Source organism: Amia ocellicauda, chromosome 5 (genome assembly GCF_036373705.1).
Source record: "Amia ocellicauda isolate fAmiCal2 chromosome 5, fAmiCal2.hap1, whole genome shotgun sequence".
NCBI classification, from domain to species: domain Eukaryota; kingdom Metazoa; phylum Chordata; class Actinopteri; order Amiiformes; family Amiidae; genus Amia; species Amia ocellicauda.
The window spans coordinates 22,943,994-22,965,741 of record NC_089854.1 but is presented as its reverse complement, the minus strand read 5'-3'; the positions used below and the strand labels follow the sequence as shown (position 1 = coordinate 22,965,741).

General features: G+C 40.7%; 1 protein-coding gene across 1 annotated transcript in view; it reads left to right on the top strand.

The window, feature by feature from the left end:
- LOC136749814 (heparan sulfate glucosamine 3-O-sulfotransferase 3A1) overlaps positions 1-21,548 on the top strand; it is a 31,681-nt gene extending 10,133 nt beyond the window's left edge. Inside the window, exon 2 of the mRNA XM_066704378.1 lies at positions 19,489-21,548. Within this exon, the coding sequence (XP_066560475.1) occupies positions 19,489-20,110 (622 nt within the window). The 3' untranslated portion in view covers positions 20,111-21,548. The remainder of the gene's footprint in view (positions 1-19,488) is intronic.
- The last annotated feature ends 200 nt before the right edge of the window (positions 21,549-21,748 follow it).

Sequence of the window (21,748 nt, the reverse complement as noted above, 5' to 3'; positions counted from 1 at the left end):
CTCAAATTTCCCTTTTGGCACAAGTTTCACAGATTGTGTGTGAGTGTGTGTGCGTCTACAAACATGACGGTTGTATACTGGAAGTGGACAAAACCGATATTGGATTCTGGACATTTTTCGAAAACCCACAGCATTGCCGGTGAGGACCAGAGCCAAAACCACCATTCTTCATATCAGCAAACCTCAGTGTATTATGCATAATACGCTCATATGACCGGTCTCAGAGCTGAAGCAGTAATAAAACATGCCTTGCCAGGATGGATGTTCCTTAAGTACGGACATTAGCTTTATTACTAAACAGGGAGCCGTGTAAATACATGTGAACAAGTGAGCTACAGTCTGGAAACGGCAGAAGAAAGCATCCAGTTGCGCTTTCCATCTCCCCTGATTTGCCCATTTGTTTTGCCAGGTTTTAGTGCAATATTTCCAGCTCAAGTCAATTACGGGGAGGGAAATGAAATGACTGTCAATGTGGCAGCAGCTCGGGTGCTAAGTGAGCACGTCTGACACTGATGTGAAGAAATTCAGACTACAGATGACAGGAGACAGAATATATCCACAATACAAACCGGTCTGATCCCCAAGGGGTGTCACCATAGACTATTGCAGTCCTGTACAGATATCTTGAACCCTTTTCGAGACCCACGCCCAGACAGGCTCAGTCAGGTTGTCTTAATCGTGTTTCGGCGGATGTTCCAGAAGGTGTTACAGCATCATCCTTATTTACTGTTCTTCAGAAGGCTTTTGATTTATTATTATCATTGTTATTATTATTATTATTATTATTATTATTATTATTACATTCAATTATTGATTTTCTGTTTATATCTCAGTAGAAGTTTTTTTTTTTCCCTCGTGCATTAATCTTTTGATTGCGTTCATTCTTGGACTCGACACACCCCACGTTGGTTGAGGTTGCAGATTTTACCTTCAGGCTGTTTCTAACCACAGAGAAAAACAGAGAGAACCATATCATTGTGCACCTCATAAAATGCAAATACAACAAATTGGCAAATTGCATTATATACGTATCTGCCTTCAAAATCTCTCTCAAAGTAGTTCAGTATTAAGAGCATTCAAGTTCTTGCTCTCAATGCATTTCAGCCTTCCATGGATTGAATTAGTCTAAACCCGTTTGTTCTTTTGTGGTTTTTCTGTGAAAATGCCAAAAAAATAAAAATGCCCTCTATATTTTCTGAGTCTTACATAGACATACTCTTACACTGCTCCTTATCGGCAGTTGTTTGTACAGGGATTAGTCGACTCCAGGTCCACCTTCCTATCAATCCACTGGCTGAGACTCCAGTGTGATTCCCGTTTATTGGCAGAGGCCTGGACGGGAGGAAGCGGAGACTGCCAACGTTTGGCGCAGTTCGTCCACAGCGGTTCCTGCTCACCGCAAAATGACCGACTCGACTTACACGGCAGAGCGCTTTGTTCTGAAGCTGCATAAAGCGGTGATATTTCAGCTGCTAATTGCGGAGGGGCCGTGGCGACGTCAGTCAGGGTGATGGACAGCTCACCCAGTGGCCGAGGGTTTCTCATTGTTCCTGCACGGCAGCCAGCTGAAGACCCCGCTCACCGAGAGAGAAGATTCACAGAGTATTTTAAGCTTAAGTGAAAGACCTTCTGAAATTAGCACAGACACACAGAGACACACACGCACACACACACACACATACACACACACAGGTGCATGCACGCACGCACACACACAGACACAGGCAGACACACACACACACACACACACAGATGCAAGCACACAGACAGACAGACACACACAGTGACACAGATACACATAGACACTAACACACACGCATATACAATAGTCTTTTATTCACAGTTTATTTACAGTATTTCTGTCTAAACTATTTTCAAGAATGTATATCATTTTTTGTAAACCTTGTTTTGAGCTTCATAATTATATCTACATCAGGTGGTGAAGACAACATTGTACACACATTGCAGTGTATCAAGTGCAGTTGTAAAATGTTCTAGCTATTGATATATAGAGTTCATAATGCAGCCTAGTCTAGCACAATGACAGAAAATTGATACAGGACGACATCGATGTGATTGATAAAGCCCCCGTGTGAAGAGTCTCAGGGTAATTCAATTAATCTCAACCTCAACACGTGTAATTGCTCTTGTAACTTTCCTGGACTCTGCGTCAGAAAAATCAGCTGCCATCAAAGCCTGTTTTATGTGTGTTACCCTGCCAGTGACCCAAATAGAAAGAGTGGTGTGTTTGTCTTTCTTTTTATTTATTAAAAGGGATGATCTTCCAAACCTGAGGATGTGCATGCTAATGAAAGCCGCACAGAGTAATGTTCAGAGTATGTACACTACAATGTCACTAGAAAGAGATAGTGAAATAATGAAGCAACACCTAATTTATTAACAGCGAAGTCCGTGGAGAGACATTCCCTTTAATGGTATTGTGTTGTTCGTGCGCTGATGCTCTGGGAATCACTCGGATGAGACCGGGGCTTAATTTCCAAACGCAAGGTAGGGTGTCTCCAATTCAAGTTAGCACTGAAGGTTGAACAAAAGGAGAGAGTGTTGTTGTTGTTGTTGTTTGTTTCTTTAACTAGATGCAAAAGGCCACGTGTCTGCTGCGGTCGGAGGAGGACAGTCATTCACTTAATATTTAAATTCGGCTGCTTGAAAACCTCTGGCCTCTGTTACCAGAAATGTCTGGGTTGGACAAAGTTCAGAGGTTCTGTTAGACAGGCCATTTTTCAAACCTGTAAGTGTAGACAATAAGTGGACAACCTGTTTCATTCCATTGTAAGACTGAGATTAACCTCAAACCGAGTCTGTTCTGCCGATCCCAACACTAATCCTACATTGCACAGATGGAAGAAGGTTGTGTAGCACAGTTAGCCGCCATCGAGTGACATATATGGTTGGTTTTGAGTTTTCTGTTTAAACCGGGTTCATGTTGTTGTTGGAATTAATCCCTAAATATGAAAAGATCGTCGGCTCAATCAAGGCCTGCCGTAGCCCGGGGGCACAACGCAAGTGTGACTCACAGCTTTTTGTGTTTTCAGCTCCTGGATTTCAGTGATGGAAGTTAAAGTCATTTTGATTGTTAATCACTCACTTAAGACATGCCTGCCCTCATGTTGTTTTATTGAGGAACAAGTTAAGGAATAAAAGAACAGCTGGTTTGTCCTTTTCGGAAAACCACTAAGCTTAGCTTGTGTAACTTCACAATAGTCCCTTATTTTTGTATTCACTGAAATTTTGTATTATTTATTTATTCTTTTAATTGAAGAAAGGAAGTCACCACATTTAATTTAGGTGTGCCAGAGAACATATATGTGTGAGAGTTTGTGTGTGTGTGTGTATGTGTGAGTGAGAGAGAGAAGGAGAGAAATAGAGAGAGGGAGAGAGAGAGGGAACGAGGGACTCTTTTTCACTCCACTCTTCACCCTGGTAAGTCGAGAGTCTGAATCATTCTCTTCACCTCATTGTTTCCTCCAAAGTGGCGACATATAAAGACGGCCATTGATAACCTGTGCGCCATCCTGCCGGGGCAGTGGAGCAGCTTGCAGGAGGCCCATCTCACGGCTTCTTGCCTTTATGATACGGCTGAATATAACTAATGTTTCCAAAACAAAGCATCTCCACTCGACCAGGTTTGTAATTTGAGGTAAAAGGCAAAGACCCACAATGAGAGGTAATGAGCCTTCAAATGCAATTATTTTAACAGAAATCTTATGGCGGTGTTCATTAACACTATGGAGGATGGTGGGGTGGTTGTTAGAAAATGTACAGCCATGATTGACTATATACAATGTTATAATATATCCTGTATGTACAGTTGCATGGTCATAGCGCACTGTTACCCTTTGTGAATGATTTCACAAAACATAGCCATTGGTATTTTAACAGGTTTTCCGCTGTACGTGAAATTATGCTTTGTTACCAAACAATTCCAAAACAATAGTTATCTCGGATGTTTTTGCAGTACCACTGGAATTCGCAGATTCGTTAGTGAAAAAATACATTTTCCATTGCGATGAGCGCAGATTTCCAAAGTGGGTTATATCTCAGCGAGGGAATTTGCTCGATTTTTCCATTGTGTCAAAGATTTGGCTCAGGAACCCTTTTAACGAGGAGACGGGTCCCTTAATCTCTACACTGACCTTGCATGCAGAGATCTGCAGTGAATAAGCACAACGAGACCCAAAGCCACTAAAACTCATTCTTCAGTCATTAAATGGGGGATTATCGAAGGCCATTCCTGAGGCCAGGTTGCACTCTGATACTCCTGGAAATCCCCTCAAAGAAGACAGTGGTCCCCCATCAATAATGAATCGGCCCAATTAGTGGAGTTGCATTATTCACTGTGAGCTGTGATCTCTTCCATTAAGGAATCTCCTCCCTCCTGTGTAGATCTCCCACAGGGCTCCACTGCATGCTTTTAAAGGCTTGCTGCCTCCATACTGACACCCACGGCTTCTGGTGAAGCTGGGATAATAAAGATACATCGGACTGAAGAGCCGAGTCTTTACCATTGCCTCTTTTGCCTGTTTGGCGCAAAAGCAAATGCAGTGCTGTAAGGCCAACATGGAAGACAAGATCTATAAGAGTCTGAAAACAGGTTTATAGACCGTTGTGAAGATGTGGTCCTTTTTCCCCTGGAGGTCATTGTTATTGCTGTGGTCATTCAGAAATGGCGATGTTGTGAAGGGAACGTACCTGATAACTACAGTTTCTCAAAAAGGAGATTGGTGTTGAAGGGTTAACTGTCCAGAAAGCAGAGTATGGACATTTTCTGAAGCAAAATTCTAAACAAATGAATTTCCATAGCCACAGAGTTCAAAAAGGAAGCTATATTTTAAAAATGCGTGCTCTCTGTTCACTGCGCTGTCTCCAGGAAGATGGACTTCGAAAGAGCTGCTCTGTGTCATCGGGATTTATGGGTCCTCAAACTGCTCAGTATAATAACTTCCTGTTTCCTCCCCCTGTTTACTATACATAAAGGGCCGAGGATTTGATCAGATTGATTTATTTTTATTTGCTTATCGCATAATTAATGTTTCCCCAGCCCCCCATGACAACCGTAATTTCATTACATAAACAATTTAGAGAGGTTTTATTAACACAAATTACAGTTCAGCCCCCTGATTTAACATTTCCCACAACATAAGCCTGGAGAAAAACAGGCACAGGGGCTTCCTGGAGCTTGTAAGGGCTCTTGCTCCTGGAGTTATTAATAGTGTGTAGTATCAAAAAAGGGGGGAAAGAATCTAATTATTTGTCTGTCAATTTATCTTTCAGATAAGTATTTTTCTCCGACAGCCGGGGTAACATATGGCTTTCAAGGGAATATGAAGGAGAGGAATTACACGAGGCCTACAAATCTCACAAAGAACCAACCTTCCCAGTCGCTTACTCTGAAATATGCCATCTCCTTTACAGATGTTTGTAAGAAAATTGATACGGAAAGTTGCCAAAACGTTGGGAAGTTTTAAGAGCTTCTTACAGAAGAAAATATTTAGATATTTTTCAGAACTTGGTAGAATTTGTTTGTCATCAACATATTTGTCCTCAGAAAGAGAATTTTAAGAAGTAATTTCCTGATCAAAGTACGCTAGACTGAGGGCACGACCGAAAGTGCAGGAAATTCTTATGGGAAAATGTTTTGTTTGTTTATTCCACTTCCTCCCCTAAAATGATGTGACACTTACTACATAAAGTCTGAAAGTTTTTATTGTCTGCTCCACAATCTACTGAAGTGCCTCATTAAGACTTGGGCTCAGATTATTGATTTATTTGCCTCTGGGGAATTTTTATAAATCAGCCAAAAGTTGCTACAGGGACATCACAGTTACTCAGGCGGTGTAAATCTCCGAGCAGTGACCTTTGAACCAATGAGGGAACCCAACCTTGCCTAGCCTGCAGATATGAGTGGGGGTTTCTTGCCCCCTTTACCCGTAGTAAAAGGAGAAATGTCAAATTAACGAGTTGCATTTTGATGTTCAGCAGCTGTTCTTCTGATGCATGGCTAATGTATTCTCTGTTCCTGTTTATCAGGATACAACTGCAAGCGATGGTTTATGATGAGTTTTCAGATCTCAGTTTTAATTCAAGAAGAGGGGCAAATAAAGCGTCTTAAGAATTAAATCTATTCTATCGCCTGCCATTCAGTTTTCATGTGTGTGACACGTGCGATAATACGGTTTTAAAGTTCTTGAGTGTCAAGTTTATATCTGGCTTTCACAGGTGGAAAAGCTTGTATACATTGAATATGTACTTATTAAGTAGAGCTGGATGCGTATTATGCAAAGTCTCATATGGGTTTACATACAGCGTGATGAAAACAACTTGACACGTCTCTGTGCGCTTTGCATCTGTTCCCATAAACACAACTTAAAAATAAGGCCGTATAATAGTGTTTTCTTCTTCCACTGAATCCCAGTCGTGCACGTTGACGTAATATTGTCACCCTTGCATCTCCTGTTTAATCACATCGCTAATGTGTTTTCAGAGCATTGCATCAAGGTGAAAAATAATACTCTGATTGCCAAAATGAATCACTCTCACAAACCACACCCCCCCAACCCCACCCCCACCCCTCGGGTCTCCATACCTTTTCCTTTTGTAGATTCCTCCTGCGTTGAGCACTGTTTAGCTCTAATCACCTTCTCGTAAGAAATCTGGGTGAGTAATTGGACGACTCGCAAGAGTTAGGACATTAGTTGACAGACAATGCAGGAGAACAGATGCCTTGGACACCCTTGTGTAATAACAGACATAAATACCCCAGACTGCTCCAGAGAACGAGGAGACACCCTTCATGTCAATAACCACAGTGCAAAGAAGTGACTTAGTATGTTTAAAAGTGTCTGTCCCAGCACCTTCTCACTTTATATTTCACCTCTCAGAAAAAAGCTGGACACGTAATCAATCCACACGTATGTATATCTCAGTACATTGGGTCTCAGCAATAGCACCTTATGAAGTGCAACTGATTAAGGTGGTTGACAAGGTGGCCGCCATCCTTTGGGCAACCTGTGCTTGAATCTACATGGGAAGAGAAGAGTGTGGCTCAGACAGATACCGCCGTTGCATTTCGATGCCAGGTGGCAGAATTAGAGCAGATTTATGCGTGAGTTTCAGAGCAGAAAAGTGGAGGAAGTCCAGTTCAATTCCCCATAGTCTTCTGCCTATTGTTTTCATGTTTTCATGAGAGCTTAAAATGGCAGAAAGATCAAGAAAAAAATGGATTGTGTGAGTGTACATTAGGTTATCAGCACAGCAGCTGGATTCAGACAATGGCTTCACATTTGCCCTTTGTTTTTTCTTCCAAAGAGCCTTTAAATATTTATCCAACAAGCACAGCATAGTTTTCCTTGGTTTCTGCGCAGATGCCTTCAGAGGGAAAACCTCACATTTGATGACAACCCGTCAAGTGTACTGTGTTACACCCTGTATAATTTTGTGTTTTGTTTCCCACTGCCAGACCTTTTACCTCTTGGGGGCATTTTCCAGTCGAGTGGCTAGACAACACTATTCTTAGTTTGTTCTCAATTGGGACCAACCCCGGCTTCCCTGACCCACAACCTGCCGTCAGGAGTCTGTGTCATTTCATCTAGCACGATCACTCGCGGCAATGACTTCATTGTGAAGATGCCGTACTGCCTTCTGTGTTTCACCAGCTCATTTATTCTTTTCACCACAGCGGAATTTCGCCCGACCCTAATGATCACATTCTGATATATTTACCATTTTTATCCTGGGTAAGGTAAACCAGACAAATGTATTCATTGCTAGCTCTTACTGTGGATTTCGTTATCCCTTTTGCTTGTGTCACAGAGCTTTCGTGGCAACCAAGAGAGAAAAACAAGACGAGAGTTCAATTTACTGAAGGCAATTTGTGTAATGGATAGATCTAAGGACTGCGAATAAAACTCTTGCCTTTGACAACATAAAAACCCAACACAGAGGACATGAGAATAAATCACTCCGGTACTCATTAAAATCTCATTATTTATTACACGGCGCACACACAGAAAATAAATGTTTTGCTGTTTAATATGAAAAGCAACATCATGCATTTCCTGTAGCTGTTTTCTTTCTCCTTGTCTGTTCCTCAGCTCTACAAAAACTCTGTGAAGGGGTAATGATTTTCTTGTAGGAAGTAGGTTTAAACATGCCAATCCCACCTTTGCTAGATTCTAAGCATTTTTCTCTGGATCCTACCAGCAGGGTGGTGGCTCTGGCATGGTCTTGTGGTTTGGCAGAAGTCAGTGCTGTGGTAGTGAGAGGTTGTTTTCCTACTTCCTTTCTTCCTGTACAGTATTTTACACACCGAGGTGTCTGGGATCTGTGTAAGGTGGTCTTAAGATCCTGCTTTTCCTCAAACGTAGAGTCTAATCAGCTTTTTATTTCGGAGGATGACTCTTCATTTGCCTCTGACATTTGTTTATTATTATTATTATTCCTCTAAGCTCTCTGCAGCGGCAGCTCAGTTTTGAAAAGCTACAATTACCTCTTGCACAGCCCCACTGGGTTTGAAGCAGCATTTTGACTGGGGATATGATGGGTTTCTTTTCACTATATTCATAATGTCATTTTGCAGACTCTTTCCGTGATATGCAGTTATTTTTCTATGCCCTGTTTATCTATCTATCTATCTATCTATCTATCTATCTATCTATCTATCTATCTATCTATGTCTTCCAGTTTAACCTCACAATCTTTTTCAGACAAGAATGCAATGTCCAATTTCCATCGACACCCTGACAGCTGATTCAGCTTTCCAGTTTCATACATATGTGTATTCTGGTTTCCTGGGCAATGTGCTCTAACAATACGCAAAGTCTATTTAAATGTTCCAAGCTAATGTTGGGAGTTAAACACTACATTATGTCGGATTTGTGCTGACAGACAGCACGTGCAGAAAGTACATCCTTTTTAGTGGATTCCATTGTTTTCGACGCACAGACGGTACAGCTCCGGGCGCAGTATAACAAATCTATTATTATGTGGCTCCGCACAACTGTAATTCATAGTGCTGTAAGATAAGATGGAAATTGAATTTTAAAATACGCTAAATGTGTGCGTTTAAATTATTCATATTCTTTAAAGGAAAAAAAGAGGAGAGATAACTTGTGGCTGGTGTTTAAAATATTATACTGTTTTTCTCTTTCATTTTTTACATCTTTAGAGCATGGTTAAATTTAATCCACATGGCTGCTGATGATAAACCATCAGGACTGACTGAGTTCTAGCCTCTGCATTTGAACACAACCAAGTTGAATTGATAGATATTGAGTCAACAATCCTAGACAATTCCATCCCCCTTTTTATGTCCCTGCTTGAAAAATTTGCAATCTGTAGTCAATCCCAGAAAAACAGTTGTAGTCAAGGTGAGAGTTTCCTATTTTTAGCTCTTTTATAAGGCCTGGGTGAACATCATTCGTAAGTTGGAGTTAGAGTGCTTTGAGGAGACCCTGCCAAACGCATCGGTCAGATTACTCCGTTCTGAGTGCCTCTATTGTAGTCAGCTGTGTGGTGTGCATAGCTTTTATGTCATGTAGCTATGGGGGGGGGGGTATACAATCAGCCATCATATCTCAATGTATTTGGATGTTAATGATGGATGGAGGTGATAAATTGACTTATGGCACTTGAAAAAGGATATATTTGTGCCCGAGCCAGAGCCCATATGCAGCTAACAGATAAAGTGCGCCACGGAGTGATGTCTAATTTATAACCCCTCCTCGGTTATGGACCGAAGATAGACGGTGCCCGTTTCATCATCCTCATAGATCGTTTATAAAATTTATCCTCAGAAGGGGACTGTTACTCTTGCTTCCTGTTGGCTTTATTCTTCATTTAAACATCTTGAGTGGAAGTGGCAGGGACCCTTTTCATTGGCCCATCGGCGTAAATTATCCAGGCCTTGGATACAGCTTGGGGAACACTGGCTGGTAATCAGTTTCCCCATTCTTTCTTTATTTTTTTTACTACCTTTTTAATACAGTGTATGTGGAGGTGCCTGGTCCTGGTTTATCACATGGTGTGTGCACTCTCTAATGAAAGCCAGATGCAATTTCAGTTGCAATGGAGGAAAGATTAAAGAGTAGCAAATCACTGCGTATGGTAGGAAGGCAGCCGTTTAAAAGCAACAAATGTATAAATCTAAGAGGAAGCAGGGAGGAAGCAAATTGGATCCCATGTGAAGGATGCCAGAGGAGGAACTATACTCTGTCCTATCCCAGATGTGTAAATATGAGCGTGTTTTATGTTGAGTATGCTACATGGATTAGGCGATCCAAGATGTGTGTGTATAGTTTGTGTTTTGGCATGTGCACTACTGTATAGGACTCGTACACACCTGTTATCTTTCCGCACTTACTGGCAACAAGTCCTTGTCAACGTGATCGTCTCTGATTTGACAGGAATATATATATATATATATATATATATATATATATATATATAATATAACAAAAAGTCCCCTTCGTTTTTTCCTATTAAAAACGAAATACTGAAATGCAAAACTACACCAAGAAGGAATCACGCTGAAACAGATTAAATGGGGGGGACAGATTAAATTTTATCTCATGTGTGGAGGTTTTATCCCTTCCCTTAGTCACTTTATTCATTACCCACCTCTTAAACATTGACACGGTTCTTAAAGTGGGGGTACCAAGACTGATTAATGTCTCAGAGCCTATAAAGACATTAAAAGTCACATTATTGAGTCTCGGGAGGTAAAACCAGGAAGGAATAAAATAACACATGTTTGTTGTCCACACAGGAGACTTTTTTATGTTCATAAATTGCTTTTGTTGCCTCACCCACTTTGTCATTTAAATTAAATATCAGATCAGTTTACGTTGCCTTGGATCAGGATGTGACTGTTTAAAGACCATCTGAAGACATCTCAACTAAGCACTTATATTACAAAGTTGTGGTCTTTAGTTTCCTTTGGTTTTCTGATATGTACACTACAGACGTTTTTTGTTTTTTTAAAAATAATAAACCGTTTTAGTTTTTTTACCCCATTTGTCTTGCACTTCTTCTATGAGAACCAGTGAACCAGGGTTGTGTTAAGTACCGAATACTACATCAGCAGAATTTAAGCTCACCTCACCCTAGACTTATAGCTATAGTGCTATAGCTCCAATAAGTATGCTGTTAATACTTATGTGATCTCCATTATCAAGGGAAGCACACAAGTATCTGAGCCTGCAGAAATCAGAAAGCTTCCCAACTGTCGCCACCAAAATGAAGGCTGAAATCTGTTGGAGGGAGAGAGATGCGGAGACTAAATGACTAGATTAAATATTAAGCCACATTAAAAAAAAAAAAAAAATCAGCTTCTTGGACTCTTTACTAGCAGGGTTTAGGGGAGTGAAAATGTCCTATAGTTCACAGATTTTAACTGGTTGACAGTAGCTGTTGGTGAGAGAATGTCTTTAAAATGAGCTTTGGTTGAGCACAACTGAAGTGTCCTTATCTCTCCCAAGCTGTTGAGACCTTAGGAACTGACTTGGCTAAAACTCGAATGAAATCAGCTCAGGCTAACCTATACTCACCTCCCTCACCACAGCACAAGTAGGTCAGGGTGATATTAACAAGTCCTGTGTGCTGCGTCAGACAGGATCAGCTACCTACTCTGAGATCTAGAAATGGTAAACCAGTTTAACTTCCAGTGTTTCCCAACCTTTTCAACCTAAAGATGGACCCACTTAAACTTAAATATTTTGTGTGGCACACCAACCATCCCATTATAAAAATGTAATACTTTATATTACATTTTCTCTTATTTGTGTGTATTTTTCTAAATTCCACGGCACACCCGGAATTTTGTATTTTGACAAACTTAAGTTTTATTTATGCATAAAGAGGAAACTAACTGTTACATTTAAGTTGTTTAGATAGCATTATTTTGAGTAATTAAATGAAATGATACTAAAAATTAATTTAGCGATCAAATTAGGATTTTATTTTGGTCCAAGCAAGGGTAAGGGGTTGGAGTCACCAGTAAACATAGACTTCCACTAGCACTGGGGTTGCTTTTCTGCTGAGTTAACAGGATGTAGATGTACAAGAGCCTAGCTTCGAATCACAGAAATATGTTTGCATTTACAGTAGCTTAAAGGATTAAGACTTTTCTATTGGCTCTCAGTGTGTAGTGCTACTTCTCGCGTCGAAGAACCCACTCCTAAATCAGTCTACTGGTGCGGTTATGAGAAGTGAATAATTCACAAACAGGGTGCCATCAAGATACATCTTATTTTTAACGCAATAAGCCAGGGACTTACACTCTGCTCAGGAAAAAGCAGTCTGCTTAAAAAACTGCTGATAAATTTATAAGAACATACTGCTAAGCTAACTCTATAAAAAATTAAGCAAATTACACAGTAGTAGTTGTTCAAATAAGGGGGGAAAAAATGTCAAGGACAACATGTAGGGCAGAACTGTATTTTGTTTTTAATTATGAAAACCTATGCTATTTTTATGTATTGTTTTATAATGTTCTTCTCAAATCCCACTTGGTGTCTTTTTTCTCTGGATAAAACCAGTTAAATCAATGTTTTGCAGACTTTTTTCTCCACAATATATTGCTGCTTTTATTGTTGATGTCAGGATGAAAAATTCAATAGTTTTTCCTACAGGACTAGAGGATAACCAAACGTTTTACGACCTTTTAATGTTCTGCTCAAACCGAGCCGAGTTACATTTCTTCGTGGCTAAAGTCCAGAGTCTTTTGAATGGTGAACTACTTACCATTTGGAAAAGTTGGTTAAAATGTTTCAATCAGAATTGTTTTATAATTAAATGACAGTACTAGTTTAGTTAAAAAAAAATTGCAATCACGTTTGCACTCCCTCGCTGGACTGAGACACTTTAGGAACATTTCAGCTTTTATAACCACTTTGCAATGTTTGTTTGTATATGACTTCCTTTTCCTTTTCATAAATGTACCAGAATTGAATGTGCTTAAACCAAAGAGAGACCCATTTCGGCCTTAGTCGTCTCATGGTAGTTTTTCTAACCACTTGTGTCTTGCCTTTTCTTTGTTGTGATTGCATTGTTTTTTCCAGAATTGTGTACCTCATTAAAGAACCATGTCTCTTGTGCTGGACCTACACTCACCAGCAATACCCCACTGCTTTATCTTAACTTATATTACATCTTCATAACAGATTGAAAATAGTCTCTACGCTGTTTGCAATAATGTAGTAAATCGAGTCACTGATTGTGTTCTATTCAATTATTTCTACAGGACACTTAGCTCTCGTCACAGTCAATTATCAAGAACAAAATACCCATTGCGTCAGATGGTAATGCTCGATTCTGTGACCTTGGCACTGAATGGCAAAAAGGTTGTTGGGAAGGAACTGTTTTGGTCTCACTGTGAACATTATGACTCCTGTAAATGTCTGTGAGAGTCTTGTGTTTATAGTAGTGTGTCCCGTTCGCTCCTGTCATTTGCAGAACATGATGCGATGCAAATGGCGCCATGAAGTGGTTATAAAAACGTCTAACAAAATAACAAAATTAGCAACAGGCCATGGTGGTGGGAGGTGGGCTGTGGTTTACAGGAGCGCCGCGAAGTATTGGACTGCAGGGTGTTGAGTTCATGTGATGGCATTAGATTGGAGAGACACTCAAACAGGGGTAATCACAGCGATGCCAGTAATTACAGGTATGCCGTGGAATGGACAGTCAAGGGGCATTGTGGGACTTAAGCCGGGAACAAAGAGGGCTTTGGGGGGGATCTTGTTGAGTTCCTCCTAATCCTTCAGGGGGATCAAGAACTCAGATTCCAGCCGCTGCCTGAAACTCCGCGCTTAGGGACCAGAGGGCATTTCTGTTTCTGAATTGGAGGCCGATTTGGGAGTGTGAAGATCGGCGACAGTTGTTTAGACAGTGACTAATGAGCGGATGGACAGATATTTACTAATGATATCAGGTGGTGCAAGCTGCTATTGTCGCCTGCCTTCTTAGAGTCAAATCCTGGTGATGTCTGTGTATCGGCAGCACACTCCCAAGTACTCCCAGAGCCGGGCTTTGGCACCAGGGGATTGTGCAAACCCGAGGGCTGGCTTAGTGTTCTGTCCACCAAAGTTGGACCTTAAAGGCATGGGTCTTTAAGGCTTAAACTCACCCGTCTCCTTGTCAATCAAGCGTGATTAACCACTGCCCGGCCACACAGCTGCCGGAGCATGTAATGCCCGTGCGATCATCAGTCTTGTGGCACACGTTGCACCAGCAGCTTCCCCCGGTGGCCTCAACCAGGTGAAGCGTTACATTGTTACAGACTGACAAGCCAATAAAGCAGCCTCGTACGCATGCCATTACTGCTCGGGTCATTATCCTAAATCACTGCTGCTGGCCCACAGGCTGTTGACCTAAACTTGAGCCAGTGACCTGGAAAATGGCTGCATAGTGCCTTCCCTGATGCCGGGAGCAATACTGTTTCCTCTCTGAAGAAATATCGAGCCAATTAAAAGATTATTAGGCCGTCGCAATGCCGAGAATTGGTCGTGGAGGATATTTATGGCTACTGGCCTCTGTGGAAATGGCATGACTTTGAAAGCATCAGGGCCTCAATACGGGCATCCCTCCATCACCGCTGTAGACTGTGACATAATGGGTTGCCTGTGATTTATCTGGGCTAACTCCATTTGGATCATTTATTTAGATATGCACTGATTTGGTCCGTTTCATCATTTTTTTTTCTCTCTTTGTCTTGTCTTCTTTTCTCATCCAAATGTTGTATATTTGCATATGCATGTACATTTGATTGATTGACCTAAGACTGATTTACATATTGCCATTCCTGTAGATTAAGAGTTACTTGGAAAAATAACAAGTGAGTCATTGTTTGTTATATGGAAAGAGAGGGCCGAGTAAGAGTATATATAATTTAATAAAGTTATAAAAGTGAAGAACAGTCTTTGCTAGTTTGCTAGCAGAATTGCTGGTTTTATGCCAAACATTACAAATGTACATTGACAGATATGGCATTACCTGGCACTTAAAGATGCTTGATTTATCTGGAAATATATACTTGCTATGTTGCTACTAACGTTTTTCTGCATTTTCTGTAATGGAAAGAGTTGAACTCTATAAAAAAAAGAAAGTAAGAAATCCCCCCTTTTACCTGCTTTTTAAATAGGTTTGGATAGAGACCAGTACTCTACTCAGTTTTTTTTCAGTTCTCTAACCGTTTATTCGGGGGATCCCGGGAGTGCAGAAATTCATCCTTGCCTGCAGCTACTTGTAGTTGTAGTTTCGTACAAAGTTACACTGTCTTTCCAGTCAGACCAACACCAACACAGGAGGAAGCCGTGCTGAGGTCTGTAGGTCATCGGATTTCTCCCCAGTTCTTTGGCACGTAGTAGAGGCCCACTCAAAAGGATGTCTGCACCTCTTATGATGGAGCGTTTGGGAGGATAAATGGACACAGAATTTAGACATCAAAGCCCGTCCTGGAGTCGTATTTAATGTCTGGTACTTGGACAGTACTGCCTTCGGTATCAGTAACATCATCTCTGCTGCCAATATGCTTTCAGAGAATGACTTACACTTTTCTTTAGACTGGAAAATCATTGGCAAAAGGTTTAATATATCTGTTAGGTAATACCAAGGCACTGTGTTTGAATGTTGTACTGGAACGGCGAACAGTAGCAAAGCATTGGACTTCGGTCAGAATGTCTCCAGAATGACGTTTCATTTTTTAAGGGCCAGTGCTTTTCCCTCTTAAATGTTCCACTCACATGTGGGCGGCCAAACATCTGGAAAAGAGGGAATCCTGTACAGTGGACGCGGTAAAGGATGAAGCATATCCATTGCACACTTCAGGGACAACATGAAAAGCAGGAACATTTCATTTCATTTTCTCTTTTTAATCCGAAAAAATGCAATATCAGCGCAGAGAGGACTTAGAGAAATCCTAAAATATCTCACATTCATAACTTCCTGTGGTACTGTGAATGAGAAGATGTCTTGAATCCAACCTTGTGCTTTACATTTTTCCATCCTGTCTAATTGTGTAATCTGTGTCTTGGCCAATTGCTTCCTGATTAAACGAATCACGTGACGTTGGGTCTGTTAGTTGGGAACCTGAGATCGACGTGGGTTCATGCAGAAATACAGTCAGAGATCTCCTGAACTACACATGCAAGGGGTCACTGGTCTAGTATCCATTACAAATCAGGATTGTTCAGGCACTGTAACAAACTTCACATTTTCACAGTTGTACCACCCAGAAGACTAACCTGAGAGTGGACACTTAAAGGCAGCACAAATGTGGAAATTACCGAAAGATTAGCCTTGATTTAGCAGCGCAATTCCTGAGGAAATGAAGGCAAGCAGTGCAATACAAACCTCCTTAGTCATTGTATAGGAAATGTAGGAGCAGATGTAGATTTGGGGGCGGTGTAGTTAGGCTAGTGGGAGGCTTTGAAAGCAGGGAAAGAGCACTTAGTCGTCCATGTGAAAATGCTCAGTAACATTCTAGGTAGTGGGTGAAGACCTGTCAATGGCCAAGCTCCAGCTCTTTCCATACGTACACCTGCGGGCTAGATATGTGCTGCTACAGAACAACAGTATGGGAATCGACAGCAAAATGCAAGTCATGAAATATGAATGCTTCCTTTAAAACAAATCCATTACATTTTTATTAACTGGTAATAGGTTATATTTCAAAAGCAGTACCAACCAAGGGCTCCAGACCTTCGAATGCTTGTAAATCCTTGTATGTTACATGGGACAGACTACATTCTAAGATATTAATTATTTCTTCAATAAACAACCCACAACGTACACCTCTATTTAACCCCCCACCAAAACAAGAGAGCATCTATAATTCTGTGTGTTGTGCTGTGAAAGATCAGTTCTGTGCAGCCACAGATTGAGTCTGATATGCAATAGTACATTGAGGTAAGAAGTTTATACACTTTTGCTACAGTTCTGCAGGGGCCAGCCTTTGGGCCTTTCTAAGCAAGGATTTGTCAAGGAAAAATGAAAGAGAATACAAACAAAAGGAGTTTGATATAGAGAACTCCATCATAATGAACAGTCTGCATTATCCTAAAAGCTGTGATCATCCTGTCTTCGCAGTTAATAACTTACAGAGTAAAAATCCCTGCTAAAGAGATGCCACTCTGATCCAGTTTTGATTATTCTGTATTTTGTGTGTTCCACTTTCAGTCATCTTCATTTTCTTCAGAGACTTTTCTTTTTGCTATTGAGCGCAAAGTCAAGAGAGACAGTTGTAGCGGTGACAGTGGCAGTCCTTCAAAGTGTGCAGTGCCATTTTAAAAACCGTGAAACTAAAGTCATCTCGGTGATGGAGATTTGAGTGTTTATTGCTATAGACAGATTTATTGGCACACATGCATGTGTTAAATGGTGCATATTTAAAAAGCCATATGTGAGGGAGGGGGGTGAAATTAGTAGCGCAAATTAATTTTCAAGTACGAATAAAGTTTTCTTTTCATTTTATTTCAATAAGACAGTTAATTAGGCAGAATTACATCAGTTGGGAGTCGATAAACTCTCTTCTTATGTGTTGTAAACTGTGCTGTCAGGGGGTGCCACTTTGCGAAAGTGTGTTCCTGCTTTAAGCAATACCAGTAGTCGGATGAATAATTGAAGGGCATGTTCTGCAGTCTTTGAATTTTAAAGCCCTCGTCTGTGGAGAGGGACTAAATAGCAGAATTTGAATGTAAATCATTAATAAGCTGCTTTTATTCACTTGATGCAGGTCAGTGTCCTGAAGGAATGGCTCACAACAGAATAAATTAGCCTCCTTCTCGCCTCATGTGTGCTGCTAAACAAAGTGCACAGCCCTGCTGCAAAGTACACTTTCTTTTTGCATGTGTTTGCGTGTGTGTGTGTGTGTGTTTGTGTGACTGATGTGTGTGTGTGTGCACGTGAGTGTCTGTTTCCTTTCTTGTACTATACCCTTGACACCAGAAAACCATAAATTGTCCCCCAAAAGTAATATTATTGATGAATGTTAAACCGTACTGGGACTGCTTTCTACCATTTTAAGACCGTAGACATTTTCACAGGTTTTTCTTTTTTCTCCCCCTTTTGTCTCGGACGAAAGGTCATTTGTTTTTAACTCCAGAAAGCGATTGTTTTAGTTCTCTAGATCTTTTTAAACTGCAATACATTATTCAGGGTTAGTTAGAATCACTATAAATGTGACCCTGTTGGGGATTATACTGTATTTACAAATGACTGTCTGGATGGATGGATTATTTGTTTAAAAACTTTATTAATGATGTGGTGGAAACCTAATTGCTCAACATTTGCTTCTTCCTGTCTGTCATCTTGTTTACCCTAAAATATAATTATACTACCAACACCACAAACATCTTTTAACATCAGCACTGTGGCTCGAAGCACTTTGCAAATTGTACTGAATTGAAACTATTGTTTGGATAATCAGCTTGAATATCCTGGAGGGTCAATTCTTCACAACGGTGAAAATAATGAGCCATGGAAAAGTGTCTCTTTATAACAGACTGACTGCACTTTTTTTGTTTGTTTGTTTGTTATATTTGGCAAGGGGTTCACCTGTCCTATACAAGTAATTAATCTTGTATACATTTCCAGCTTATGCTCTCATTCATTTTAACAAGCTCATTAGTTATCTGTTGTTCTTTTTTTCTAAACTACCTGCTATGAGTTTAGATTTTAACGTTGCCAGTGAAGTGGGAATGGCCTTTCAGTGTTAGTCCTGTATCTTACACTGTGTTTGTGGGTGTCAAGTGTGTAGCACTCATTTAATGTCATTAGTGAAAGTAACAAAGACAGAAAACAAAAAACAAAAAAATCAGATGTTAATAAGAGAAACCTTTCTGTAGGGATTTATCTGAACATTTAACATCATGATGCCAACTAAAAGATATTGTTTAAGACTTGTCAAAAATCAGAACACACTTGTGTATTTTGTTTGCCCACGGGACTGATTGATGTTTTAGTTTTTTTGGTATTCATGGTTATCTTTTAACCACTACAACAGCCCAGAATTAAGCCAGTCAGGTACATAATATAAGCAGGAACTCCACTTCAAGCCGAACAAAGTCTTAAGCTGCTCGGCTGAAACACACAGAAAAAAGCTCCTTTTCCCTTTACGTTCACATACATCAATATATTTAGCCTTAACTGTGGAAAACAGCTCTTCAGTATTAGTGCAGATGTAGTCAAGCGAATTATGCAAAGCAGCAGTTTGTCAGTCAATAAAGCCAACTGTATCAGCCTAACGGGGGGTTAGCCATACAGTTGGACATATAAAATGGTTATCTATATGACATCATCATCACAGACTACTGAAATGTAGTCTTAACAATGCTGTTTTGTGTTGAATCGATCATCTTGGCTTGTGTCATTTCATGGTCCTGTTTAATGACTCCAGTCAAAGTATTAAGTGTTGAACACAGGTCTCTGTAAAGCCCCACCATTAACTCTCTCTCCTCTTCCTCCTCTCCTCAGGGACCTGATGCCCAAGACCCTGGAGGGCCAGATCACCATGGAGAAGACCCCCAGCTACTTCGTGACCCGGGAGGCACCGGCCCGGATCTCCGCCATGTCACGGGACACCAAGCTGATCGTGGTGGTGCGGGACCCCGTGACCCGGGCGATCTCCGACTACACTCAGACACTGTCCAAGAAGCCCGACATCCCCTCCTTTGAGAGCCTTACCTTTAAAAACAGGACTACTGGCCTCATCGACACGTCCTGGAGTGCCATCCAGATTGGCATCTACGCCAAGCACCTGGAGAACTGGCTCCAGTACTTCCCCATGGGCCAGATCCTGTTTGTGAGCGGCGAGCGGCTCATCAGCGACCCAGCCGGAGAGCTCGGCCGCGTCCAGGACTTCCTGGGCCTCAAGAGGATCATCACGGACAAACACTTCTACTTCAACCAGACCAAGGGCTTCCCCTGCCTGAAGAAGGCCGAGGGCAGCAGCAAACCGCACTGCCTGGGCAAAACGAAGGGCAGGACACACCCCAACATCGACCCCGAGGTGGTGCAGAGGCTGCGCGACTTCTACCGGCCCTTCAACATGAAGTTCTACCAGATGACTGGCCACATATTCGGCTGGGAGGAATAGAGTTACAGTGAACTATAAAGATTTATGAAACTCAATGGAGAACTCAGCCGGCCGGGGGGGCTGAGGCTCGGCCAGCTACAATATTTCATCTTCTTTCATCTTCAAGATGGCAAAGATTTGGATTCAAATAACCGTTTCAGGAACACCCACGTGCGATTCTCCCAAACTCATTTAAACCAATAAGCGTCTGGAAAGAGAAGAAGTCGATGTCACTAATTGAGGTTGCAAGTCTTGTAAAAGACAGCGAGATGAAGCATTAACACTTTAATGAATTTTTAACTATAGCTTTGGTGCACTTACTGGTATGATAAATATAGCCTGAAACAGATTTCAGAGGAGGAGAAATGTAATTTCACTTTGATGCAGTATTCAATTTCCTGACAGCAGACATTTTACATACTGGTGATTTCTTTCAAGGACTGGGAGAAATGTGGGATACCATATGCCGATATTTTATTAATACTGTTATTTTAATATAGTTTTATATTATTTTAATATAGTTTTTTTTTTTTCAGCATTCAGGTACCCATTTCATCCCATTTGTTGACACACACACACACACACACACACACACACAAATTTAAGTACATGTGCAATGATTTTACTGGTGCATTTCATGTCCTCTGCAAAAGATGGGGTTTTAATATATATTCCTGTGAAGAGTTTTTGCCATATTTAAAATCAAGCCGTGTATAACATTTGAAATTATAAACAAATGTATTTTTGCAAGTTATTTATTTAAAGTAATGTACAAGCCACATATATAACTATTTTAAATAATCCATCACTTGTTTATCCATGTTAGATTTACATACAGATACATAAAGATATTCCTGACACCTGTGTGTCGACCTATTTTTGTGGAATTTTCTTTCAATTTAGAGTATTCTTTAAGTCTAGTGTTTCCCAAACACTTGTATCAGCTCCCCCGAATAAAGACGTTCCCCCGATCAGATAATTATTTAGCCTTATGTATATATATCTACATTGAGTGGATATTATCTTAAGACTTCCAGGTAATAATGGGAGGGACGGGGTATTTCCCTTTTTATCAGTAGCAGCAAGTCGTCTACCACTGAAGACACCCACTCTTTTAATGATGTGTGTGTTTCTTTTGTGCTTCCAACTGGACTGAATTAATTTCCCTTAAAGCAATGTTTTCTGCAGATCTGTGAGTTGAAGCTTTGTGATTAAAAGGCATCCCAAGTGCTATTGTTATACAAAATAAATGCTCTCGATTTTTGCATGCTTTCAAACACCCCTGTCAGCATCTGTGCCTCCGGGGGCCGCAGGTATCAGTTTGGGAAACACAGAACACTTGGTGCTATTCTCGATCTTATAGCCTTTTATGATGTTTTGTGTACTTAATTTAAGAGGATGTATTTTTTTTTTTAAGCACACTTTTAATTAAAAAAGAAAAAGCAACAGGTATTTTTGAGCTCGTTGGTTTATGTGGTTATTGTATTCCACTCTGCACACTGAGCCAGTTTTGTTTTTACTATTTTACAGTTGCTGTCAGAGGTCTAAGATACTCTGGGATAAAAGGTTATATCCAGGAAGATCGTAATCATCCCAGCGCTTTATTTGCTTTGTTCATAACTTTCTCATGATTGACATCAAGTTATGTCTCAGCAAATC